This window comes from Aedes albopictus, chromosome 1 (assembly GCF_035046485.1).
Source record: "Aedes albopictus strain Foshan chromosome 1, AalbF5, whole genome shotgun sequence".
NCBI lineage: Eukaryota > Metazoa > Arthropoda > Insecta > Diptera > Culicidae > Aedes > Aedes albopictus.
In genome coordinates, this window is record NC_085136.1 from 259,702,182 (window position 1) to 259,721,164 (window position 18,983).

General features: G+C 44.9%; 1 protein-coding gene across 1 annotated transcript; it reads right to left on the bottom strand.

The window, feature by feature from the left end:
- Nucleotides 1-3,016: 3,016 nt before the first annotated feature.
- On the bottom strand, nt 3,017-18,300 carry LOC109416957 (eukaryotic translation initiation factor 3 subunit A). The gene is made up of 4 exons (XM_062846681.1): nt 18,090-18,300; nt 3,560-6,578; nt 3,200-3,489; nt 3,017-3,132 (listed from the first exon to the last, which is right to left on the bottom strand). The coding sequence occupies exons 1-4, from the start codon at nt 18,136-18,138 to the stop codon at nt 3,077-3,079; spliced, it is 3,414 nt and encodes a 1,137-aa protein (XP_062702665.1). The 5' UTR covers nt 18,139-18,300; the 3' UTR covers nt 3,017-3,076.
- Between the last annotated feature and the right edge of the window lie 683 nt (nt 18,301-18,983).

Consider the following 18,983-nt stretch of genomic DNA (forward strand, 5'->3'; position numbering starts at 1 on the left):
GGTGGACAAACGAGCATCAACGAAGTTTTGAAAAATTGAAGCACTTGATATCGCAGGCACACACTCTGGCTTTCTTCGATAATTGTTTCCGTACCCGGGTTATAGCTGATGCCTCGCCAGTCGCATTAGGTGCAGTTCTTGTACAATTCGCAGATGATTCTGACGATTGTCCCCGTATAATCAGTTACGCCAGTAAGAGCCTAACAGTCACTGAAAAACGGTATTGCCAAACCGAAAAAGAGGCATTGGCATTGGTATGGGCAGTTGAAAAATTTTCCGAATATTTGATCGGTAGAGAGTTTGAATTGGAAACAGATCACAAACCACTTGAAGTAATATTCAGCCCCTCATCAACACCCTGTGCAAGAATCGAACGGTGGGTCTTAAGACTACAGTCATTTAGATTTACCGTCAAATACCGTAAAGGAAGCGGAAATATTGCAGACTCTTTATCTCGACTGGTTTGTTCGGAAAAGTCAACTGATTTTGAAAAGGATAGCAAGTTTTTGGTTTTGGCAATACAACAATCTGTGGCCATAGATGTTAGCGAAATCGAGGAAGCTTCCAAAGATGATCCAGAGATTTCCGCCGTAAAAGAGTGTATTCGAGAAGGACACTGGAGAAATTCGTTGGCAAAACATTACGAGCCTTTTCAAAATGAACTTGGATTCATCGGAGACACCTTGGTTCGAGGCAATAAGTTGGTAATTCCCAAAAAGCTACGCGAACGAATGGTCCAGCTGGCACATGAAGGTCATCCTGGAGAATCTGTTATGAAGCGTCGACTGCGGGATAGAGCATGGTGGCCTTCCATGGACAAAGAAACTAAGGAATACTGCACAGCGTGTGAAGGTTGTCAATTAGTTGGTCTTCCGTGTCGACCAGTGCCGATGAGTAGAAGAGAACTACCTACAAAACCGTGGGTTGATATTGCCATCGACTTCATGGGTCCTCTTCCCACTGGTGAGTATCTACTAGTAGTCATAGATTACTATAGTAGGTACAAGGAAGTTGAAATTATGATTCGCATTACTGCATCTGAAACTGTCGAACGCCTCAGTAAGATTTTCACCCGTCTAGGGTATCCTAGAACTATTACACTCGACAACGCCAAGCAGTTCGTGGGAAGGGAATTTGAAGAGTACTGTAAAATTCACGGCATTACTCTCAATCACACAGCTCCATATTGGCCACAGGAAAACGGTCTAGTGGAAAGACAAAACCGTTCGTTGTTGAAGAGACTGCAAATCAGTCATGGACTAGGCAGAGACTGGAAAAGAGACTTGAAAGATTATCTTATTATGTACTACACAACACCGCACTCTACCACTGGTAGGACTCCAACAGAATTGTGTTATGGAAGGACAATCAGATCAAAATTGCCAACAATTCAAGATATCGAATCGATTCCACCATCTTCCGAATTTCGAGATCAAGATTTTTTGAACAAACAAAAAGGGAAAGAACGGGAGGATATTCGACGTCATGCGAAGGATTCCGACATCAACGAGGGAGATACGGTACTCATGAGGAACCTTACACCAAAGAACAAACTGTCGACAGCTTTTAACAGAACCAAGTATACTGTAGTGGATCGTTCGGGCCCCAGAGCGACTGTTGAAGACACAGACACCGGAGTGGCGTACGAAAGGAATGTTGCTCACTTAAAGAAGATCAACGATAAACCAAGAGTTGTGGAAGAACAACGTATGGATGAAATTACGATTGATAACACGTCTATAAATGAAGAAGAAAACTTTGCTGGGTTTCCTCTTGAAGATGACGAAGTTCCGAATCCTGGGTTTGCTGATGGTGAAGGACAACTGCGTAGAGGACGGAAAACTCCTGAGAAATATAAAGATTTTGTAATGTAGATGGTAATTCATTGAATTGTATAAAAAGGGAGATGTGCTATACTTAGAATCAATAACAAGCAGTAGGCTGTGACTTTCCTCTGTAATTTGAATTCAGAATAAATTTTGCGTTTGGAAGTGTACGACGTGTTATTGAATCAGTGTCTCGATTATCATCCGAATCGGTAATTATTCCAGTCACGAATCTTCCCAATAATCTGGATCTGGATTATCTATCACAGGCGCTATTGTACATGTTACGTTCCCTTGATGTTGCATAATCGTTACCAATTTTTAACTACAATTTTTAAATATTTCTCGTGTATGAAAAACAATAAAAATAAAAGTTTGGATCACTTTTGAATAGATTCAAAAAATTAAATTATCCCAATATCGATAAAGAAGACAATTGGTAAAAAGAGCTCCAAGTTGAAAGTTGTGAAAGTACTCACTCAAAACTATGATGAGAAGCTGCTCCACTGGATGAATATTCATCATGGTGAACAGCTCCAGTCGTTTTCGCCCCTTGAAGAGAATATTCATTTGTAATAATCTGTTGTTACTGCTAATATTCTACCAGGACATGTTCGGACAGCTAAAAACACGCATTTTGCCCATTTTCTTTACGATTACATAGTAGGAAGATAATAATATGATTTTTAATAGAACTGGTTCAGATAGAATTTAGAGCTTTCAATGTGTTCAATGTGTCCTCGGACCTCTCCTTTCTCGTAAGGCAAGCCTTCTCCGTCTCAAATTGTTTCATCATGCTAATTTCCTTTTTAGGGTGTTTATCGATCAATTGAATATCTTAGTTGCTAGTTTCTCATTAGTTAACGTATGCTTGTATGTTTTGTGTATAATATTTGAGTTATGTTGTAGTCACTCTGCGTTTTCTAATTTGCCCCCGTCTTGCATAGGACCCCCAAGTTTAGCGTTTTTGCAATTGCGTAGGCAATGGCTCCTTGTTTCGAACAAAAAAAATCGTATCAAAACCAGGTGAATAGTTGGAACTGGATACCATTTCGCCTACTTTGATGCAGCCTATAATAATATGTAGCAAAAATGTCTTAAAAATGAACTGTCTATAAAAAAGAACAAACATAAGATACGGAAGCGCGGTTGGTCTATAAAAAAGAACAAACATAAGATACAGCTAAAAATATTTTGAAAAAAGTTGCATATATTTTTCATAAATGTTTCCATTGCTGGACACCGTGTGTTTAACGGTGGTGCTTCACGTCAGTCCAGCCGTCCTCATCTGGGCCAGTGTTGCGGGCTGCGTAAGAGAAATGAAATAAGATTAATACCTTGACTAAGCCAAGGCTATATAGTTTTGAACTTACCCTCCTTTGGTCGCTCCTCGCGCCGATCGTCCTTCGGTTTGACGGCCTGATCCTGTTGTCGGGGTGCGTTTCGCCAGTTTCCACCTTCGTCGCCTCCACGGGGTGCTGCCCGACGCCAGATGTTGTCCCGGTCGCCACCGCGATCCCCTCCGCGATCATCACGACGTGGCCCACCGCGATCGTCACGACGGTCACGGTTGTCCCGTCCACCAAAGTCCCGACGTTCACCGCGATCACGGTCACGATCACCACCATCCCTGCGCATCATACCAGCACCGCGTTCACCGTCGCTGTTTTGTAGAAATAAATGGAAAATGATTATGAAATTTTCGGAGAATTGCTACTTTAAAAGAAACTTACCGCATCGGAGGTCGATCTCCGCGACGCATTGGTCCACGATCATCATCTCCCATGCGGCGCATTGGTGGTCGATCTCCGCCCATCCGCCGGTTTGCATCGCGATCGTCCTTGCCTTCGTCGTCCTGGCGATCACCTCCACGACGCCATTTGCTCGTTTCCTGGTCCTGGTCGCCTCCAGCACGTCGCTCTCCTCCAGGGCCGGCTCCGGCACCACCACGAACATCCCTGAAGCGCGGTTGGTAGACGCCTTCCTTCTTGGGCGCATCATCACCTCCTCTGGGTTCCCTCGGTCCAGCCGTTCTCCAGGCCGACTCTTGCTTGGGTTCCTGTGCTCCTGCTGCGGGTTGAGTTTGAGCGGCCGCTGAGGGAGCATCACCTCCACGACGATCTCTCCAGGAATCTGCCTCACGATCACGATCGCGTTCACGCTCGCGATCCCGATTGGCGGCTCGAAGAGCGGCATCTCTCTCTTTGTTCTTCTTTTCGACCTCTTCCTCGCGGGCACGCTGCTTTTCCGCTATCAAGCGAGCCTTCTCATCCTCGATGCGTCGTTCCTCTGCACGCCTCTCACGCTCGATGCGATCTTCCTCTTCCTTTTGTTTGCGAAGTTCCTCCTCGATACGGCGACGTTCTTCCTCCTTCTCGCGGAGCCACTTCTGGCGACGTTCCTCGCGTCGCTGGTACACACGTTCGGTTAGACGCCGCTTACGCTCTTCCTCCAGGGCTACATTGAAGGCCTTCAGCTTTTCGGCAAACTGGTTGCTGCGTTCTCCCTTCAGCTTTTGCCAGAAGACTTCCCGATCGGGTTGCATACGCTTCAGGCGCTCCTGGATTGCTTCGGCGTTCTTGCGCTCGGCGATCGCCTGTTCGATGCGGGAAGCTTCCTGTTTCTCCCAGAATTGCCTATCCTGGACCAGTTTGTCTTCGAGGTATTTCTCGATCAGCGGGATTTCCTCCAGGCGCTTGGCCCGTTCGAAGTAGTCGATCTTCTTCTCCTGCGACTTCAGGTTGTTATCGTGGGCCTTGCGTTCCTTGAGGCGTTCCTCGGCTTCCTTAGCAGCGATTTCGTCGGCATTCATCTTCTTGATGTCCTCTTCGTCGAACTTCTTGAGGATCTTCTGGCCGGCTGCCGTTTGCTTGAATTGATCGATCTTGTCCTTCATGTTGCGCTCCTTGATCATCTGAAGTTCATTCTCGTGACGTTTACGCTCGCGTTCTTCGTTCTCCTGCTCCAGGCGACGCATTTCCGCAAGTTTGTGCTGGCGGGCAACTTCCTCCTGTTGGCGAAGTTCCTCCTCCTCGCGCTCGAGATTCACCCGCTCGATGTACTCCTTGCGATCTTCGATTTTCTTCTGGCGCTGGAGGATGCGCTGGTGTTCCTTGACCATGTTTTCCTCGTAGCTCTTGACCATCTGGGCACGGAGACGATCGCGTTCGGCCTTGTGCCGGTTGGGGTTGATCGTGGCGATCGCCCGGTGTAACACGACGGACATGTTGACCAACTGGGAACGGACCTGCTCCGAGGGCATCGACTGAAGGGTCGGACCATCAGGGTGATCCTCACGCTGGCTCTCGCTAAGGTCCGTTCCAAAGTGGACGCAGCGGTTGCGGTGATCGATCGTTATTTGCATGTCGTTGTGACGGACACAATCGACCAAGATGCGCTCCAGATAGAAGCTGTTGGAGAATTTGGCCAGGGCCAGGAAACGCGAGAACTCGATCGACTGGTAGACTTGGGAGACCTGACGAACCAAGCGAACCAGGGTAACATCCTGCAAGGCCTGAGTGTACTGGGCATAGGGATTGTTCTCATCGACGGTGATCTCCTCGATGATCCCCTGGACACGTTCACATAGATTCAGAGGATCAAACTCGACCTCCAGCCACTTGTACAGGTTCTGGAACTGAGGAGCGGCCAGCTGGAGGACATTCAAGCGGAGAACGTCCTTCAACAGGGAAGCACGGGTAGGCGGCTGCTGCAACCCTAGGAGGACCGCAAGCTTCTGAGCCTTCTCCAATGGGCTCTTGTCAGTTTCGATGAACCGATCGAATTCCGGATGCGCCGATGGGAGTGGGATCGCCAAGGTGGCAATCAACACGTGGGAAGTCATCCGCTGGATCTCCTCTTGGGTGACATTCTTCTTCATGTCACGGGACAGCTGGAACAGCTTCAGCAGAGCAGCGGCGTGGAACAGCTGATTTCCGGCCTTCCAGAACACCATGGCCAACTTCTGGTAGTACAAGGCCATCGTCTTCGGCATCGGAGTCTTCTTCGACAGCGTCATCAGGCCATGGATATCCTCAATGGCCTTGTACGCCTCCAGCCACAGTTCCATCTGAATGGCACAATCCAGCTGGTTTAGACGCGTGTCCAGGTTCAACTGTTGCGTCTCCGGCTTCGAGATGCTCACGTTGGCCGTCTGCGAGCTCACCTTGCTGATGTCTTCCAGATGCTTCCTCAGCTTCTCGCACAACTTACGGAACTCCATCTTCCGGTTGTACTTCAAGCAGAACCCGAAGGCCATCTTGGCAATGTCGTGGTACAGATTCTCGCAATGGGAATTTACCTTCAGCAGCTCCAAGCACTGGCAGTAGCTTTCCCAGAGGAACTTGACCCACGGCAGCAGAATGGTACGATCTGACCGATCCTGGGCGTCCTCTCCGCACACGGCGCTCATCAGGATCGATTCCGGCGTGGCCAAGTTGTCCAGATCGTCAATGTCCAAAATGGCCTGGGACGATTGCTGCTGGGCGGCTTCCGTGCGATCCTCGGCCATCTTCAGGTAGCCCCGGATGACGTTCTCCAGCGAGCCGACGTTGACCAGCTGGAACATGTTCCGGTACTGGAACAGACCCTCCTTGGCGATGTGGGACTTCTTCAGCTCCACGCACAGGTCCAGGTACTTGAACATGATCGGCTCGATCACCGACTCGGACCAGGTGTAGGTCCATTTCTTGATACGGAACACCTCCTGGAGGGTATCCAGGGCGCGGGCCGGTTTGCCCACTTCGATGAATTCTGCGGAAAACAAATAAGAATAACAGAAATTTAAAACGAATTCCACAGAACTTGTGGTAATAGAATTCCATGGCTGGTAGGATCCAAGATTATGAAAAAAAAAAAATCAAATAGGTACAGAGCTCGTTCCGGGGGCAATATCAGACTGGATTCATGGGTTAACGCGCTACAATTTACCAAAAATGCCGCGAATACAACGTGCCCACACATCACTTGGTGATCGATTTTAAATCTTCGTATGATACAAACGATCGAGAACAGCTATGGCAGATTATACACGAATACGGATTCCCGGATAAACTGATACGATTAATCAAGGCGACGATGGATCGAGTGATGTGCGTAGTTCGAGTATCAGGGACACTCTCGAGTCCCTTCGAATCTCGCAGAGGGTTACGACAAGGCGGTGGACTTTCGTGCTTGTTGCTGTTTAACATTGATTTAGAGGGTGTAATAAGGAGAGCGATAAGGGCCCATATAGCCGAGGCGGTAAACGCACGGGTATTCAGCTGACCATGCTGAGGGTGACGGGTTCGATTCCCGGTCGGTCCAGGATCTTTTCGTAAAGGAAATTTCCTTGACTTCCTTGGGTATAGAGTATCTTCGTGCCTGCCACACGATATACACATGCAAAATGGTCATTGGCAGAGGAAGCTCTCAGTTAATAACTGTGGAAGTGCTCATAGAACACTAAGCTGAGAAGCAGGCTTTGTCCCAATGAGGACGTTACGCCATGAAGAGGAGAGGAATAAGGAAAGCGGGGATAAACACGAGTGGAACGATTTTCACGAAGTCCGTTCAGCTGCTTGGTTTCGCTGATGATGTTGATATTATAGCTCGCAAATTTGAGACGATGGAGGAAACGTACATCCGACTAAAAAAATGAAGCCAGACGAATCGTATTACTCATTAACGAATCGAAGACAAAGTACATGATGGCAAAGGGCTCTAGGGATGAAATACAGCATCCTCCACCCCGAATTTCTATCGACGGTGATGAAATCGAGGCGATTGAAGAATTCGTATACTTAGACTCATTGGTGACCGCCGACAACGACACCAGCAGAGAAATACAGACGCATTGTGGCAGGAAATCGAGCCTACTTTGAACTCCGCAGAACTCGACGATCGAACAAAGTTCGCCGTCACACGAAGTTAACTATCTACAAAACGCTGATTAGACCGGTAGTCCTCTATGGACACGATGCATGGACTCTACGTACAGAGAACCAACGCGCCCTTGGAATTTTCGAACGTCCACTATGACTGGAAGACGAAAAGCGTTGGATCTTTGACGGTTACAATTACGGCCAATGGGCTTATCGTGTGACAATACTTTTGGAGGAAAAAGGCCTTATGGAACGAATCGAGCGCAACATCGAGGAAGAAGAGTATTTCGCTAAAGCTAATGGAGACACTCCTGAACTGCCGATGGAAGCATATTTGTCCCATGTGCATTTTTGGCAATATTGAGATTTTGCAGCTTATGAACATGATTCATAGTGTACTATCATATAGGGAAATAAAAACAGTTAGTTTGTTCCGAAAATTGTCGAAAAAATGCAACGCCGATTTGTCACATTCTAAAAAGTGGACGCATAAGCGTCACGTTTCATTGCAAATCCTATGGAACAATAAAATCGCTCTAAAACAAAAACTAGTGCTCAAATTCAAAATTGGTCGATGTTATAACACGATTCAGCACTTTTGCTTCATAGTTGAGGCATTTTACTTTTTTGAACTTTGGACGCGATTTTCTCGATTGTCTGTTTTTGCACATGGGACAATTATGCGTCCACCGGCAGTGAAGTGAAAGCAGAAAAAAGCGCAAACTCGAGCAACGCCGGAAGGACGATCGCAAGTGTAAGAGCCTGATTATCCATCGTATCGCTGATAGCCATTTGGAGTTCGTGATAGGAAGAGAAATCGCAAAGGAATGCTGGGATAGTTTTCGGAACACCTTTCAATGACGAGGATTGGCAAATCGACTCTTTCACCGTAGACATGGGATGATGAAGCTGAAGAGTGGAGTAAGCATGCAAAACCATCTTCTGGAATTCGACAAACTTCTTCGGGAATTGAAGACGACAGGAGCAAACATAGAAGAGGACGATGCTGTTGCTAACGCTACCGGAATCGTATGACGGACTATGCACAGCTCTAGAAACCATGTCGTACGACAAGATTTCGTTGAATTTCGTGAAGAGTCGATTGTTGGAAGAAGAAACTAAACGGAAAGTTAAGAACCAAGATTGCGACGACGAAGGACCTGAATCAGCGTTTGCCGGTAAGGAATTCAATTTCAAGTGTTACCATTGCGCGAAGATTGGACATGAACGTTCGAATTGTAAGGTCAAACCTGAAGCCGGAAAAACAAGCCGTGAGTTTGGAAAACCTGTTTGGACCCAAAAAGGAAGCGTGAACGTCGGCTTTTTCGAGGACATCGCGTTTGTTGCCACTTGTGAATCCGATATTGCTGGAGTTGCAGAGAAGTCAAAAGATTCGTTGCATTGGTTCCTGGATTCAGGGGCGTCCGACCATATGGTGAAGGAAAGCAACTGTTTTGAAGAACTTCATTATCTGCCTCACAAGATATTGATTGCTGTTGCCAAGAGAGTGGTCAATCTTTGGTCGCGGAATATGCTGGAACAATACGAATGTACACCGAAGTTGACGGAAGGAAGCTATCATCGGTTGTCGAGGATGTGCTGCTGTATGAACCACGACTTCACTTGAATTTGTTTTCGATTAGTCGTATAGAGGGAAAAGGAATGTATTACTTTCGCCAAAGGAAAAGTTATCATGAGCCTAGATGGGAGAACGATTGCCACTGGAGGGAAATACGGAATATTGTATAAACTGAACGCGGAAATGGAGTTGGAATTCATGCGTGAGGTCAAGGCGCATGTAGCGAACAAGAAACTGACACATTTGTTTTTTCAAACGTGAAAATCTCTTCGCCGTAAGTAACTTCTGCAGATTTACTGAGTTCGCCAGGAACTCCGATTTTCCTAACAAGACTCGAAAAGTCCATCGTGAAATCTTAAGTAGTTTGTTTTGCTTCAGCTGGAGACGCCTACGATGCTGCACAAGTCATCCACGCAGGAGAGCCGTAGGTGAGAACCGCTCGAAAGACTCCTTTGAACAGTAGAAGTTTGTTGTGAAGTTGAAGTCTTGACTGTCGCTTAACCAGAGCATAAAGCGAACGAGTAAGCTTGTCACATTTCGTAAGCGACATGTTGATGTGCTTATCGAATTTTAGTTTGGAGTCCATAAGCAGTCTCAAGTATTTCGCCTCGGTATCCCAAGGTACGCGATGACCGTTCACTTCAATACACGCGTCCGGAAGTAAACGGAGAGAACGATTTCGCGTGAAGTATACATCCTGTGTTTTTGCAGCGTTGACTTTTATTTTCCACATTTTCTGAAAGTGCTCCAAACACTGCTGAGCTTCTTGAAGTTTTTGGGTGATAACTTTTGGATAGCAATGGGTTACAAAGTAGCCAGTGTCGTCTGCAAAGAATGCGTATGACACTCCGTCGGGCTGAGAACTGATCCCTGCGGGACCCCGAATGGAATTGGATAGGATCCAGAGAGTTCGTCGTTCACCGCCACTTGTAAACTTCGGTTTTTGAGGAAAGAGTGAACCATCCTTGTCAGGTAAACAGGAAAGTTTGCTTTGGCCATCTTGTAGACGACTGCCTCCTGCCATACTGTATTATGTTTCCAGTTCAAAACCGAATTAGCGACATTTTTTCTTTGACTTCCGCTGCTTTTGCCTGGCGTTATACACAATGTCGGAAGTGGGGCGCTGTATAGAGCACCAGATGTACAATACAGCGCCCCACTTCCGACATTATGTTTAACGCCAGGCAAAAGCAGCGGAAATCAAAGAAAAAATGTCGCTAATTCGGTTTTGAACTGGAAACATAATATATAGGCCTTTTCCACATCAAGCATCATTATACCTGTTGATTTTCTTTCGTTGAAGCCTTTTTTTATACAATTGGTGATTCTAACCAGCTAATGGTTAGAAAAGTGTGACCGTCGAAATCCAAACTGTTCATTTGGAATAATTTCATGGTTGTCTAGGTGGCGATTCAACCGTGTAAGGATGACTCGTTCAAAAATTTTACTCAACGTACTCAAAAGGCTGATCGGACGGTAGTTTACCGGTTTAGTAATGTCCTTGTTTGGTTTCGCTATGGGTATTACTCGAGCATGTTTCCATTGTTGAGGAAAATAGCAAAGTTTGAGGCATGCATTGTAAATTTTAGTGAGATACACTAGCCCCTTCCGTTGTAAATGTTTCAGGCAAATGTTTTTCAGACCATCTATGCCAGGAGCTTTTTTTGCTTTAAGACGCTGGATAATAGCTTTGATCTCCTTTGGTTTGGAATACGTTGACCAATCCTCGTTGATGTTTTGTTGCATGGAGAGTGTTGTTACCATCTCTCCAACCTCCATGTTTGTGATTAGATCTCCAGGCAGTGTGTTGTTGTGGGCTTTAGAAAAACTATCTGCTAGGATTCTATCCTTTTCCATGGGAGAAATTAGCAGGTTTCCATCGACTTCGAGTGGAGGGTTATGTTTCACGGAATTCCTCAAGTGTCTCGAGATTTTCCAGAATTGTTTACCTCCTCTGGTCAGTTCCTGAACAGTGGTGTCGAAGTTCTTGTACCGGACTTGAGCGCATTCTTGCTGAATTCTCTTGTTCAGTGATTTGACTATCATTCCCAAATGTGGGTCCCTGGAACGCTGATATTGACGTCTTCTGCAATTTCGAAGCCGAATAAGTAGTTTGATGCTGTCGGGAACGTTGACTTTTTCAGGATTACGAAGAGTACGCATCGGTACCGAAGAATCTTCCGCATCAAGTATAACTTGTGTTAGGAGGTTGATCGCAGTGTCTACGTCCTCTGATCTGTTAAGATTGTTGACTAGCTGCGAAGACAGGTCCAGGTTTGCGTTTATTTGGTTTTTGAAATTAACCCAGTTTGCTCTGTTGTAGCATCGAATTTGCCTGTTACGACTAACAACAGTCGCTTGGAAGTCGAGTTCAAACGTTGTAGGGAGGTGATCCGACGAGAGTTCGTGATGAGCTACTGGAACCGACATGTTGACCAGATTATTGGATAACACGAGATCCAGGATAGAAGGACGACCAGAACCGAAAGGGATGAATGTTGGACTCATCGATGCGTGAACATAAAAGCTGGAAGTCTGAACCAGTTTTGCCAGTGTGCATTTTCTCGATTACAGTGCCAAAGTCGATGCCTGGCATTGAAGTCACCAGCGATCACATATGCCTCCGTCTGCCTGGTTAATGCTTTCACATCGTTTTTGAACTTCGATAGATCTTCCTTCGAACGACTTCCAGCAAAATACGCTGCTATGATGTTGATACTACCATTGGCTGATTGGATACGAACTCCGACACTTTCGATGATTTTCGTTTGCACATTGTTCAACAATGAGTACTGGATTCCTTTTCGCACCAAGATCGCAACTGTTATCCTGTATTGCATCAAATATTCCGTTCATTCCCACAAAAAAAAAAGAGTTCCACTGCCCTTGTGGAACGCCTTTTTCTTCGGCAAAAAGGGAAAGATTTAGTGTTTCCGATAACGACCCGGTATGTCCGCTTTTATGTCCCAGTATTTCAGTTGCCTTAGGACGAGGGGTGTCCATGTGCGATAGAACGCTTTGGAAATATTCATGAGATGACTTCCGTGCGTGGTGTCCATGGTCAGAAGCTTCCTGGAGAATATTGCTGAGTTCAGTAAAGTATGTAGATGTCCCGAAACCTCGACGGACAGCATGTTGAAAGCATGAAGTTCGTTAACTTCTAGGTATTGTATGATTCGACGGTTGACCATTCTTTCCAAAATCTTTTCGGCACAACAGGTCAGAGAGATTGGACAGTAATTGGAAGGGTCCCCAAGTAACCACTAAGCCGTAAAAATTGGCACCAAGTTGGTTCTATATTCATATGAAGAACAATGCCAACAGAGCTTTTCAGAACTACATCCTATAATAGATCTGCTAAAAAGCCACTTTTGGCGAAATATTCGGCTGATATACGGCCAGCTTCAATCTGCGTACCGAGTCTCTGGTGAAAGAGCTGTCAAAAGTGGGTTAAGGAAAAAGAAAAAAAAAGTTATTTATCTTCTTTATGTTTTGCTCCGGATGCCTTTCCATCGAAGTCTATTTTTTCTTCAATTTCTACGGCCTGCTGATCCAGATTCGAACTGATAATCTTCGGGCTTGCTATTTTCAAGTTTATTTCGTCACGTTTTCCATCTGATCCATTGATGCAGCGTGAGATCGGTTAGCTCAGTACCGTATTTGAGGAAAAGGAGGCAACAAGTTGGGACAGCATTGATGTTCCGAACCGAAATGTTTAGAATGATCCGATGGTCGGATGTGGAATCGGGCACAAAGTGGCCGCATACGAAATGTATGAAATGGTCGGGGCAATGGTTTTATGGAGTGCGGTTCTGCGGGAAATGCAGCTAGGGAAGTTTGGAAGGTTGACGAGGTTTCATAACAGGAGGATTCAAAATGCTGCTCGTTGACTACTTTTAGTATTCATCTATAGGTAAAAGCTCGGGTAAACCGATTACAGCTGCACAGGTAAATATCTGATGCATTCGTAATGATCGAGGAAGCAGCTGTACATTATTTTGATGTTTATAGTGGCGAGATGACGATAATCATCCAACACCCAATCTATCGTACAAAAGTTCCGATGATATTTTATTGTTCTCCGACGGTTCAGTTTTGTTTTGCTTCAAATCAGCTCTGATTGATATAAACGTCATGTACGCCAAGCCTTTTAACAGCACTGTCAGGCTTCTAATTCGGCTCACAGGCTCTGGGTTTGCAAGCACTACAGTGTAGCGTAATATACTAATATACGGCTTATTTTAGTGCTTACAATTTATAATGCCTGTGAGCATTTGCAAATCACATACAGAGTCTAATGACACGGAGAAGCTGCTGAATGACCTTTAGACCGCTTACGACAGTGCTTAGTGGTTACCTGGGTCACGACGAGTGGGGGTATTCACCTTAGGAATTGGCACCACTAGGCTTTCCCTCCAGATGTCCGGAAACGCGTCGATGAGCCAGATGTTCTTATACAGGTTTAGAAGGGTAGGCTTATAAGTTTTTTAATAGAGGATATCCTATCTCATCAGGACCTGCTGATTTGACACTTCTGCGTGCAATGGCAAAGGCCATCTCTCTGGAAGAGAATGGCTGGTCCAACGTTGCTGGGTCTGCAGTGTACGGTAGAACGATGAAGCTTCTTATGGACATTGGATGGGTTGACGGTTCGCTAGAGTTTAGTCTACGATTCATGAAATCTTTCTAGGGATTTATGCAGGAACTTTCCAGAAGAAAATTATAAAGGAATCCTATCAATCCTGAAGGTTTCCCACAAGGTGTTCTTGGAAGACTTTATGTAGGATTCCTAGATGGAGTTTCTGAAAGATTTCCACAAGGATTTTCTGGATAAAACAAACTTCCAGAAATAGCTCCCGAAAGGTTTCAATAAGGAACATCAGAAGGATTCCTATAAGCAACTTCTACAAGATTTGCAGAGGGAACTCATGGAGGTTTCCCCCCCGAAGCAACTCCTGGAGGATTCCTAGAATAAACACTTAAGGGAGACTCCGAAGGAATTTTTGGAGGAAACGTAATAAGAAATTCTGAGAGGAAAAACGAATAAACACAAAATCCAGGAAAATTTCTTCTAACAAAGTTCCAGAATGAACCACTGCTGCGCACATACACCAGAGTAAATTCCAGCAGGAATTATCCAAAAACTCGTGAAGATTTTTTTATGTGTCCCAGAAGGGAAGGAATTGGGACTACTACGAAAGGCCGAATCACAAAAGGCCGAAAGCACGAAAGGCCGAAGGTAACAAAAGGCCGAAGGTAACGAAAGGCCGAATGTAACGAAAGGCCGAATGCAACGAAAGGCCGAATTTAACGAAAGGCCGAATTACAAAAGTAGCCATTTTATTACTTAACCCTTTCCTTTCCATTACTTTTACCATATAACAAGAAAAAAAACATAAGCAAATACATATTGTCTAACATAAATTCATTATACTCAAATCTTTTTAGAAGTTTGAACTGTTGTCTACAAATGTGACATGTATAGTGATAATTATACATAACATGGCATAATAAGCTTATAACAGCAGCACATAAATGATAGAAAGGCGAAATAGCTGGCCGAACAACTACGTTTGAGCATGAGCATGAGCATGAGTATGAGCATAGATGACCGCACAATTCGTAGTTGCTACTCCGTGATTGACCAGAGCAATCGAATTTGCACAAGGAACCAATGAATAGGGCTTGGGACTAGCTTACTATTCTCAATGTACACAGGTCGAGAGCTCTCAACTTTAATAAGGTCAATAACGGCGCCGGCCACGTCCTTACGGTCATCGAGGATGGAAGGGAATGTTAGTAAGACAAACGTTGTTATAAAGACCGCGAATCGCTGCATCTCCACGTTTGTCTCAGGAAGGATTTTTTTGTTAGTAGGGTAAGGTACATTGTCAGTCCGGGAGTCACCTATGGTTGGTGATATGATTTGACAATGGATCAATATAAACAAACCGCCGTTAACAACTGACCACTTTTCGACGCAAGAACTAGCCAAAAAGGAAATTCTATCGCGCGTCTCCACTCCACTAGGGAGCAGAAACCTTTAGTCTATTCCACACAGAAATACACTGAACGCGACTCACTTGTCGGCGCCCGGATTTTTTCTCGACCGGCGAACCCGAAGTAACATTTTTCACTCTTTTGTGTAAATGCAAAAAATGAAAGAAAATATTTATTATCAACTAAAAGTGTATTGGAAACTAGCGCCGAAGGGAAGCGAAAAATTCGGAACCGACTCGAACCACGGCGCGCGCACACTCGTCCCGTCGTCGGAGCCCCGCAGAAAGAGGAAAAAAAATCGCAAAAATCTAGCAAAGCGAGCGCGCGAAACTTTGCTGCTGCCGAACTACCGCACACTACTCGCTGGCCGAACAACTACGTTTGTTATATATATATAGGGAAACGCTTGCTGTCCGAACTCGCTAACGCTCGTCGGACTTAAAAAAAGATAACAACTTCTGTTCGCATTATACCTAGCACACTATTGGAGGGGCCGGATCACAACGTCCGAGGCCATACAGTCCCGGGCATTAAGTCGCGTTTTTTTTGTGAAATAGCGTCCAAAAGTTAGGATGCGTCATAATATCCTATGTGCCTTCTTCCCTTGGGCTTCGTGGCGTATCTGCAAGTTCGGATGTTATGCCCCGTAAAAATGCGCCATAAAGTCCTGGGACTTTATGGCCTCGGACGTTATGATACTGCGCCACTATTGGAACTGCTGTTTTCCTTGGATTCGAGTCGACGCAATTACGGTGCATCGGATATCGGATACTTCGGCGGCCTTCTGCCGCCTCAGTTCCTCAATCCTCCATGCGGCTACGCCGCATGGTTCACATTTATGTGCATTTTACGTTGGAGTGGGGAGTTATTTTTTAACTATTCAATTTGTGGTTATAACATACATACATACATACGAGCATACATACATTCTCTTAATAAATAGAGTATTTGACTAAACGGAACCCAAGTGAATATGCGTTTTTCGTAATTCGGCCTTTCGTTACGTTTGGCCTTTCGTGATTCGGCCTTTTGTGCTTTCGGCCTTTTGTGGTAGTTATACTGGTTTCGGCCTTTTGTGTTAATCCCGAAGGAATTCCTGGTAAAAAGACTAGGAGAAACTTTTTAAAGCTTCCTAGAAAGAGCCCCTGATGAAATCCTAGAAACATTTTAAAAGGAAGCCCAGCAAGAAATTAGGGGGAATTCCAAATGTAATTCCTGGAGGAATATCAGAAAGAATTTCTGGAGGCATTTAATCAAATATCCTGGAAGAATTCCTGTAGGAAAGCTTGAAGAATCGGAGAGCTTCTGTAGTAATTTCAGAAGGCAAATTTTGGCGAATCTTAAAAGCAACTCTTGGATGAATTTCGAAGGATGTTTTGATTGAAACTCAAAATGACCAAAATTCATTAAGAATTCAAATTCTTTGTGGAATGCCTACAAAAATACCCGAAGTAACTTCCTGGGGACATCCCGGTAAATCCGTAAAGGGACTCCTGAAGAAATCGAATTCTGAATTCTGGAGAGGTTCCAAATGATTGCATAGAAACATTTTTGAAGATTTCCTAATACCTCAGAAGAAACTTTATAAGAACTTCCTTCTCTGCTGAGATATCGAAATCACATTCAGGGAGATAGATCATTCCAGGATGTGGGTCATTTTCAAAGGCGTCGATGAGGGTACTGGAACTGTCATAGTTATTTTATTACTATTCATTCATCTTCATTGTTTATAATCATCGCACATGCAAAACAATGCAATGTTTTAAGGGCGGACGGGACGGTCGGGGAAATATCCGCCATTGGTAATCTCAGATTCTACTTCATATTTTGCAACAAAAACCTATCACTGTGTATGCTCACTTGCAGTGCATATGCTGATTGTTTTTCAGCATCTTCAGTGCGATAGAACTCGAGATTACCATCTTCAAAATCGCGAGGCAAATTGTTAGAAAGAGAGGCAAGATAGGAAAAATAACACGGCGTCCCGTTTCACCTTAATGCTAAAAAAATCATAAGCCTGCACGGAACCGCCAAACTACCCAAAATTGAGTTCTTTTGACGCAATCCCATAGTTCGGCCCAATAAGCCAAATTTGAGTAAATCGATTAAACTCACACTAGGTAAATTGCCTTCACCTCCAGCAAAAACATTTACTTAAGAGTAGGTAAATTCAACCCAAGACCCCCCCTCATTCAAAACAAATTTGAGTAAACCTGCATTTACCCAAAATTGGCTTATTGGGCTCAAGGACCCCCGTTGGGTAGATACATCTCTGTTTGTTTTTGACAACATCGGTGAGGGAAAGAGGGAAAACAACCTAATTTTGAGTAACTAGTTTATTCGATATACTCAGCTTTGAGTAAAATCACCCAAAAATTAGGTAGTTTGATTTCTCCGTGTGGAACACATAGCGTCCGTTCCGTCGAGGTTTGCGTTTTTTTGACAGTTTTCCCGTGGGAAATCTGTCAAACTACTGTCACGCATACGCAAACGTATGCATTGTGTGGGCCACTTTACCCCACAATCTCCTATAGGTATTAACAAACGACACCAGGCAAACCAGGAGGAATGCAATGCAATTTCATTGCGAAAGTTTGGAATATGCGCAACGCATAATCCGGGTTTAATAATGAACGAAACTTCACTTCTCTGGCCTGCTTGATAATCCGTTCGGACGTGGATGTTCCTATTAAAATTATTGAACGTAATCCATCTGACACTCTCCCTCAGCATGCAATCACCCAAAAAAAAAGCAGGTGGAGTGACGAAAGCTCCACCATATTGGATGATCATTGGATTCGCACTGGTGACGACGGCACTTACCATTGGCCCGTTTTAGGGCATTTTCCGGACGTTGCATATACCGGGACATGTTGACATTCGTGGCAGTGGGCACTGGTCTCGGGATTGAACTATAATTTGCACACTTTCTGCACCGATATGCGGCTTTTTATGCACTTTTTCCGGTGACGAAATTTCACCACGCAGTCGGTCGCGTTTATGACAGTGTCGCGAAAGGGTGCGCGATGACGTTTGCGGTCTTTCGGTCGTCGGTCGGCTGCTTTTTTTCTGACTTTGACAGCGCCGTTTTCAAAATGGTGGGATCGATGCCGGGTGACAGGAAAGCGGTCGGTGCCCAGTGGGGTTGACGTACACTGAAAAACAAGAAAACCCAAACTTGAGTATTTTTAAACTCACTTTTGAGTTCTTATTTGCATCCCCGCATAGAAAAATACTATTCATGGCATCGTTCATATTATACAATGTCCATTGGAGCAATATTGTCTATCCGGTTGGAATCAAGACCGACATTCAATCAAAAATTGCCATTTTCTTGGTCCACAAGTGTCGCAACTGTTGCGCATCTAGTGCGCTGTGTTGCTGACAACAACGGGAAGGATGCGCACTACTTTTGACATGATTAAAAAACGTCGCGAGTTGGGTCGCGTCGCGACTCGATTGTGCGAAGTCCGGTTTGGTGGCGGCCCGACAATAATAACTATACAAGTAGTAATCGTTTTATGATATAATGATAGGACTTGAAAAATTTCATCCTCTTTCATAAAAGAGTTAATAAACTATAGAGGACGAATGTCGCTGGTGTTCCCTTTGTTCACGCTCGAAAACATGCCGGGTACCCATCTGTCAAACTGCATACTTTTTCGCTCTGACACTTATGCCCCGGCCTATCTCCACCAGCAAGAGATGTTGCGGTGG

Coding starts and splice junctions, on each gene's coding strand:
- LOC109416957 (XM_062846681.1), bottom strand. CDS start 18,138: ATGTCCCGGTATATGCAACGTCCGGAAAATGCCCTAAAACGGGCCAAT. Junction 6,579..18,089: donor TGCCCTAAAACGGGCCAATG/GTAAGTGCCGTC, acceptor TGTTTTCCGCAG/AATTCATCGAAGTGGGCAAA. Junction 3,133..3,199: donor CGAGGAGCGACCAAAGGAGG/GTAAGTTCAAAA, acceptor TCTCTTACGCAG/CCCGCAACACTGGCCCAGAT.